General features: G+C 35.7%; 1 protein-coding gene across 1 annotated transcript in view; it reads right to left on the bottom strand.

Annotated features, from left to right (window-relative positions):
• Positions 1–9071, bottom strand: part of DNAH14 (dynein axonemal heavy chain 14) — a 628991-nt gene that overhangs the window by 538005 nt on the left and 81915 nt on the right. Inside the window, exons 12-14 of the mRNA XM_031935270.1 lie at positions 6596–6875; positions 5929–5974; positions 5735–5832 (exon numbers count right to left, since the gene is read on the bottom strand). Coding sequence (XP_031791130.1) covers positions 5735–5832; positions 5929–5974; positions 6596–6875 — 424 coding nt within the window. The remainder of the gene's footprint in view (positions 1–5734; positions 5833–5928; positions 5975–6595; positions 6876–9071) is intronic.

The following is a 9071-nucleotide window of genomic DNA, read 5'->3' as shown; positions in this document are numbered from 1 at the left end:
AAAAAAAAAAAAAAAAAAAAAAAAAAAAAAAAAAAAAAAAAACAAAGCTGGAGGCATCATGCTACCTGACTTCAAACTATACTACCAGGCTACAGTAACCAAAACAGCACTGTACTGGTACCAAAACAGATATATAGACCAATGGAACAGAACAGAGCCCTCAGAAATAATACCACACAACTACAACCATCTGATCTTTGACAAACCTGACAAAAACAAGAAATGGGGAAAGCATTCCCTATTTAATAAATGGTGCTGGGGAAACTGGCTAGCCATATGTAGAAAGCCGAAGCTGGATCCCTTCTTTACTCCTTATACAAAAATTAATTCGAGATGGATTAAAGACTTAAATGTTAGACCTAAAACCATAAAAACCCTAGAAGAAAACCTAAGCAATACCATTCAGGACATAGGCATAGTCAAGGACTTCATGACTAAAACACCAAAAGCAATGCCAACAAAAGCCAAAATTGACAAAGGGGATTTAATTAAACTAAACAGCTTCTGCACAGCAAAAGAAACTACCATCAGAGTGAAGAGCCAACCTGCAGAATGGGAGAAAACTTTTACAATCTACCCATCTGACAAAGGGCTAATATCCAGAATCTATAAAGAACTTAAACAAATTTAGAAGAAAAAAATCAAACAACCCAATCAAAAAGTGGGCAAAGGATATGAACAGACACTTCTCAAAAGAAGACATTTATGCAGCCAACAGACACATGAAAAAATGCTCATTGTCACTGGCCATCAGAGAAAAGCAAATCAAAACCACAATGAGACACCATCTCATGCCACTTAGAATGGTGATCATTAAAAAGTCAGGAAACAACAGGTGCTGCAGAGGATGTAAAGAAATAGGAAAACTTTTACACTGTTGGTGTGACTGTAAACTAGTTCAACCATTGTGGAAGACAGTGTGGCGATTCCTCAAGGATCTAGATCTAGAAATACCATTTGACCCAGCCGTCCCATTACTGGGTATATATCCAAAGGATTATAAATCATGCTCCTATAAAGACACATGCACATGTAAGTTTAGTGCGGCACTATTCACAATAACAAAGACTTGGAACCAACCCAAGTGTCCATCAATGACAGACTGGATTAAGAAAATGTGGCACATATACACCATGGAATACTATGCAGCCATAAAAAAGATGAGTTCATATCCTTTGTAGGGACACGGATGAAACTGGAAACCATCATTCTGAGCAAACTATCGGAAGGACAGAAAACCAAACACCACATGTTCTCACTCATAGGTGGGAATTGAACAATGAGAACACTTGGACACAGGGTGGGGAACATCACACACTGGGGCCTGTCATGGGGTGGGGGGAGAGGGGAGGGACAGCATTAGGAGATATACCTAATGTAAATGAGGAGTTAATGGGTGCAGCACCCAATATGGCACATGTATATGTATGTAACAAACCTGCGTGTTGTGCACATGTACCCTAGAACTTAAAGTATAATAAAAAAAAAAAATAGGCAAAAGATCTAAAAAGACATTTGGCAAAATAAGATATGCAGATGGAAAACTATCATAATAAAAGATGAACAATATCATTTGTTACTAGCGATGAAAATTAGCACAAAGAGATGTCACTACACAGGTATTAGAAAGCTAAAAGTTTTTTGTTTTTGTTTTTGTTTTTACTCTGGCAATACCAAGTGCTGGCAAAGATATGGAGCAATTGTAACTCACACAACCACTTTGCAAAACAGTTTGGCCATTCTCATAAAGTTAAATATATAACTACCATATGACCCAGCAATCCTACCCCTAGGTATTTGTCCAAGAAAAGGGAAAGCTTGTATTAATCCAAAAGCCTATGTGAATGTGTATAGCAATTTTGTTTATAATTTCCCCAAACTGGAGACAACCCAGATGTGAATGGATAAGCAATCTGTGATACATCCAGACAACTGAATACACCACAGCAATTTAAAAAAAGACTATTGAATCATGTAACAACATGGATACTTTTTTTATTTTTTATTTTTTGAGACAAGGTCTTGCACCGTCACTCAGGCTGGAGTACAGTGGTACAATTTTGGCTCACTGCACCTTGACCTCCTGGGCTTAGGCCGTCCTCCTGCCTCAGCCTCCCAAGTAGCTGGGATTACAGGTGCGTGTCACAATGCCTGGCTAATTTTTTGTATATTTTGTAGAGACAGGGTTTCACCATCTTGCCTAGGTTGGTCTTGAACTCCTGGGCTCAAGTGATCCACCCACCTGGGCCTCCCAAAGTGCTGGGTTTACAGGTGTGAACCACCGTACATGGCCAACAAAGCTGAATTTTAAATGCCTTTTTCTATGTGAAAGAAGCCAGATCCAAAAAGCTATATATGCATTTATATGACATTCTGGAAATGACATTAACAATAGGGACAGAAAACAGATAAGTGGTTGCCACAGATAAGGGAATGGGGAGAGTGTGACTACAAAAGGGCTGCACAAGGGAACTGGGGGATGATGGAACTGTTTTGTATGGATCTGTGATGGTGGACATGTACCTGTGCACTTGTCAAAACCCTTAACACCACCCACGAAGAGAAAACTGTACTTTATGTAAGTTATAAAAAGTTAACCAGGTTACTGAGAGAATCCAAGTTGGAATGCAGCCTGTAACAAATTAATCTAACTGTATTACAAACTACATAACCTCACTGAAAAGGGTGGGAAAGAAAGCAGTTAACATGAGCAACTTCAGAAAACAAGTTTGGACTGGAAACTCTAAGGTTATATTTTTTAAAAACTGTACATAAACACACTGTATTTTAGTTGATACATTTGTTTTTCACAGAAGTATGGAGTAGCAATTCTGAAATTACATGTACAGCCATGCAATTAATGACAGGGATACATTCTGAGAAGTGTGTCCTTAGGCAATTTCATCATTGTGTGACTATCACAGAGTGTACTTACACAAACCTACTGCACACCTAGGCTATATTGTATACCCTGTTGCCCTAGCTACAAACTTGTACCGCATATTACTATACAGAATATTGTAGGCAACTGTAAAAGAGTAGTAAGGATTAAATATCGAAACATAGAAAAGACACAGCAAAAGCATGTTATTATAATCTTATGGGACTACCATGTGGTCTGTCATTGATTGAACCATCTTTATGCAGTGCATCACTGTATAACAAACAAGTTATTAGTTGATTATGTCACCCAGATTTCTCATAGCCAGAGAAAAAGTTACATATAAGGAAAAGGCTAGAATGAATCTTGAGGAGTTGGATTGGGGTCTGAGGTATCAGTATGAATTCATAGTTTAAAATGGACAAACAAAAAGATCTAGGAATAAATATAGTTGTGTGTGTATGCATGAGCTAGTATCACACATATATTTTCTAGGTATTTTCTCTGATAGGCTAGGAAGTAGTGACACTCCTGTAGCAATGAGCACATCTAGTGTGTAGTTCTTAATTCCGAAATTTCCTTCTTTAATCCAGGGTTCCTTGGAGAAACAGTTGATTCCAGGGTTGGGCAGAGAAAACACAAGATGAGCCTGAAGCATCTTGAGGTGACAGAAACTAAGGAAGTAGTCACAAGAAAAGGTGAGTCACAAGAAAAGGTGAAAATATTAGTGAGTCCATATTCATATAAATAAATGACTGAAAAATTAAATAAATGGAAAAGGAACAGCTATTCCTAACAGAAGAATTCTAATTTATGAATGTACATGGGATAAAAGAAACAGAAAATCACTATTAAGAACACCACAGTAATAACTGCCACAGGCAAGGCAAGGTCCACTGATAAATGTTAGAATTAGTAGGTAAAATTTTTAGGAGAAATAAGATATGCGTATAATCTCAAAACCTTTCCTCCCACCCCAAGTTTACTAATTATAGGAGGAAATGTGGTAACTTCATCATGGAGAAACCTGGCAGACATGACTTTAACCAAGTCGTCAGGGTGAGCATCACCAGCAAAAAGGTTCATCAATGTCATGTACTACCAGGTTGATATATACTTAAAAGGGCACACACTCAGTATGGTATTGTCCCCCAAGATGTGTATCTCAAACTCATCATGAGACAACATCAGACAATCCAAAATTGATGGACAATCTGTAGAGTAAGTTACCGGTACTCTTCAAAGATCTCAAAGTCATAAAAGATAAGGAAAGACTGAGCAACTGGTACAGATTGGAAAGATTTAACAGACATAACAACTATTAATATATGCAACGTGTGATCTGGGATTAGATCCTGGCACAGAAAATGAACATTAAGGAAACAACTGGGAAAATCCAAATAAAATCTATCATTTCATTAATACTATTATACTAATAGTAATTTCCTCATTTTCATAACTATACTGTGGTTAGATTAAAACATATAAACAGTATACAGAAGCTCTGTAGTATGTTTGCAACTTACAGAAGTCTCAAATTATCTCATAATAGAAACTTAAATAAAATAGTAGAAACATTTCATAACAAAGAAAAAAGAAATAGAAATAATCGGATGTTTAGACCCAAGAAATCTAAAGATGAAAAACAAAAAATCCAAACGGAAAAAAGGAACATATGGAAAGACCAATAAAAACTTAGTTCTTCAGACTGAAGAGTCTCACTGGATTTTAAGAAAGCTTAACATAGAATTATATATATGACTTTATTATAGAAAAGTTCCTAACTCCAAATGATAAATTACTAGACAGAAATCACAAGTATACAAAGGAAGGAAAATCACAGTAGCATCAGACTTCTTATTTACATTATTAGAAGCTAGAAGGCAGTAGAAAAAATCTATGGGCTACTGAAGAAAATGAGTATGGGAGGGGTCATCCTATCAAGAGAGCACAGTTGTTTATAATGTCCGTAAGTGTATAATGTTGCAAAATACTAATATCTCTGGATTTTACTCTGCAAGAAACCCTTACCAAGCTGATTCAAAATGGACTGGGTAAAAAATTATAACAACTTTGTGATAATTCTTGATTTTAAAACAAGCCCATGTTCTTATGCACATTTCATCTTCATAATACAATGCAAACTTTAAAATAAATATGAGATGTCAAGGGACATACTGACTACATTTCGGCCAGTTTGGGGAAATGGAGTAACTTAATATGTGGTGGTAGTTACAAAGCATAGTGAAAAAGACTGAATTATTGGGACTTGCATAAACAAAATCAAACAATGCAGGAGATACCAGCTTAGCTTGGAAACAGGAGCCCTCTGAACTCAGCAAACTATGGTGACATGACTGGAGAATGATGCAACATTTAAGAAGTTGCCAAAAGTACTGCTGTTTTAAGATCTTTGTAAAACTTACTGTGAGAAAAGAATAAATTCTTTGGTCAGGCTAGTAATTGCCTGCAATTTCAGATTGTGTACACACAGCTGCAAAATAATTAAAATCTCTTTAAGGTAGAAACAGTATCTTTGTTACACTATGACATAAAAGATCTTGCTCATTTGTATTAAGTGTCATAACATTCTATAGAACATAACTGAAAAAATCCAAACTTTGAATATTTTCCTAATTCCCATCTTTTATGCTCTCTAAGGCTATGTGTAAAATTCACACGTCGTCAAATAATTCCAAATTCACAGTGTCTGATCCCAAGGACTGTGAATTTATGATAGACTAACATTCTGTAACATCTGTCATATCCCTGGGTAAAAGCATCAGATGCCTAAATTTAAGAAAATATTGCCAAAGAAGACAACGCACTTCACTAAGCTTTAAAAACACTTACTTATACATTTTTCCATATTAGTCAACATATTTTGAATTTTTACTGAAAACTCCAATCTGTTGGGATCTACAAAGAGATTTGTAGGAAATTCCGGAAATCTAACAGAGAAAACAATAAAAGCATGTTTCAGAGAAATATAGTAACTATTATATAAAATACAATTACTTGTAATTTTTAAAATGTCTAATACTTACTCATAATACATGTATTTATTCTCAAACTCAGTCTCACTTTCTGTGTCTATTAGAATCCATTGAAAGAAAGAGAGAATACAAAATTGATTGATATTTATGTCAGGTAAATGACAAATTAATATATGCCAGTGCTTTACACATATCCTAAGAATAAACTCAAGAGGTCATTTGAAAGGCAATACTGAAGCAGTACACCCCATCCCAAGGCTCTGATTAAAGAGATCTGAGAACAAACATCCTAGATGTTGTTCCTTTTGATGAACGGGGCCCTCAGCTCTGCTTCAGTGAGAAACTGTTTGGGTTTTGAGATGAAAATGAATAATGGTGTCATTACTTACATGCACAATAATGATCTGTAAGTTTATCCCTACTTTTAGCAGTATTTACCTTAAGATTTATAAAATCATAATCTACAAATTATAATACACAGACTAGTAAAATGATCTCTCATTTGTTTTTTTTTCCAGCTGGTAAGATAAGATATTTCCCTTGATTCTTTTTTTTTTTTTTTCCTCCAAGAGACAAGGACTCACTGTGTTGCCCAGGCTGGTCTCAAACTTCTGGCCTCAAGTGATCCTCCCACCTTGGCCTCCCAGAGTGCCAGAAATGCAGGCATAAGCCACCACACCTGGCAACCCTTCATTCTTTATAGTCTCAATTGTCTTACCTGAAAGAATATCTTCAAGATTGTAACTAATTTCTTTTGGTTTCTTGGCTTTTGGGAGCAATTCTTCACTTGAGTGTTTTTTGACACAATTGTCTTTATTTTCTGACATTTCGTCTTCAAACATTACACACTCTTCAGGGCACAGGTCAGACTCGTGAAAGTTCTCTTGAGGATTTTCTGAAGAATCACTCTCAGCAGGAATTCTCAAGCATAGATTTACTTCAAATATTGGTGCATACGTTTTCCTCAAATCCTTCCCCACTTCAACACTATTCAAAATCTAATTTAACAGATAATGTGAGGGTGCCAGTGACAACATATAAATTACAGAACATTTAATTTAGACTAATACAGACCAAAATTTTAAATGAGAAATCATAACTCCAGTATAACCGAGTAACACTGTATTATCAAATACCTGATACTTGCATGTTAGAATAAGTCAATTACATGCGAAACAAATGATACTGTAATGAAGGAGTTCCCCCCAAAAGACTGTAAATTGATGACAGAGTTAGTATATCATAGTCCTAGTCACTGACTGCTTATTTAAAATACAAATTCTTAGGTCCTATCCCCAGAGATTTTGAGTTAAAAAGTCAGAGGCAGGGCCCAGGATTCTTAATCATCTACAAGCTGAACAGGTGACTCTACTGTGCACCTGGCTTTAAGAACTACAAATCAAGAAAACACACTTTAAACTCACTACAGTAAGTCCTAGCTCTTCACTTTAATATACATATACTAATATGGACATCTCCAGTGAAAAACACTAGGGGATAAATATCTCATTTATGTAACAATTGTTCTTAGGCTCTGTCTGGGCTTGGGTTCTCAACCTACTGCTCTTTCTTACCTTATAAATCATCAGTTATGCTTAAGTTACCTACTGCATATGACTCCTCTGTGTTTCTCAGGGTGATTACTTGAATAATCTGCTGAAACCTTAACCTCTGATTCCAGTCATTAACAAATTAAGGCAGTTAACATTATAAATAAACCTCAAAGCACCTTATTAAGCTGCCGGGAAAGAGCATGAGTAGATATTGAAGGTGATTTGTAAATCTTAAATGTTCACACAAATGGGTATAGTGTTTGTTCAGGATGATGAAAAAGCTGTAGAAATGGAAAGTGTTGATGGTTGCCTAACACTGAATGTACCTAATACCACCAAACTGTACACCTAAAAATGGTTAAATGGAAAAGTTTACGTTATGTATGTTTTATCACAATAAAAGAAAGTCTACCCAGACAATTCTTAATAAATATATAATGTGCTGCTTAGCTTATTCTGGAAAATAACCTCTAATTAACTCTGGGAATACTGGACCTTAAGCTATATACACCTTCTAATACTACTGCATATAAATATTGTGCATTAAATCATTCTTTAAGTGTAATTATGGTTACAGTGAATCACTATAGTAAACAAGTTACTACCTTCACCTAATCCTCATAAAAACCCTGAGAGACAGAAATTATTAATTTCATTGCACATACCAAAAATTCTGGAAGCTTAATTTGTCAAAGGCTATATTGCTAGCATGTGGTACGGCTGAAGTTCACTCATGGGTCTGTGCGCATCATTATAATATGAACTACCTGGGGCCTGAAAATATTTTTGTAGTGAAGAAATCTCTTAGCTGTTACACTTTTTGTGCCAAGAAGAACCAACCAATAAATATTTTTATTCCTCTAGATTGTAAACTACAAGAGAGGAATAGCCACAGCTAAATGAAACTATAAATTTTACAGATTACAATGGGGATTAGGAAGGGAAAGAGGAGACAGCACCAATGATTACCAGATCCACAACTTTAGCTCTTATCTCTCGCTTGAGATTCACACCTATGTTTTCAACATTTTGAGCTCTGCACAGAAAAAAGGAGGAGCAAACCAAGGTCAGATATTAGAGGGCAAAGTAGGTGCAAGATGCCCAAACTTGGGCTATGGGACAAAAGTGGACATAAATTCAGGCCACCTTAGTGGCAGTCTGCTCGTTCATGCAGCCTGTGTCCAAATCTCCACTCTGTCAGCCTGCATTGAACACATACGTGTATATATACATATATAAAATAGATGTGTGAATCTTATTGGTTCTGTCCCTCAGAAGAACCCTGACTAATACAAGTTACATGAAAAAATGCTCAACCAAACTAGTAATAAGGGAAATTCAAATTAAAACTTTGGCAAAATGCCATTTCACACCTATCTGATTGACATTAAATACTGATGAGGATTAGTAAGCTTATGGAGCAATAAAAATTTATGAATAGCTAAAGGTCATTGCAACTGGTACAAGCATTTTAGAAAAACAATTTTATATCACTCAACACAGTTGAAAATAACATGCTTTTACCCAGAAATTTCACACCTTAGCAATAAATAAAGAAATAGTAACTCTTGTTCATGTATACCAAAGGAGAAATATACAGGAATGTGCAAGGCAGAATTATATGTAATAGCAAAAACAAAA

The sequence above is a fragment of the Piliocolobus tephrosceles genome, chromosome 1 (genome assembly GCF_002776525.5).
Source record: "Piliocolobus tephrosceles isolate RC106 chromosome 1, ASM277652v3, whole genome shotgun sequence".
Taxonomy (NCBI): Eukaryota; Metazoa; Chordata; class Mammalia; order Primates; family Cercopithecidae; genus Piliocolobus; species Piliocolobus tephrosceles.
This window is presented reverse-complemented; position numbering and strand designations above follow the sequence as displayed.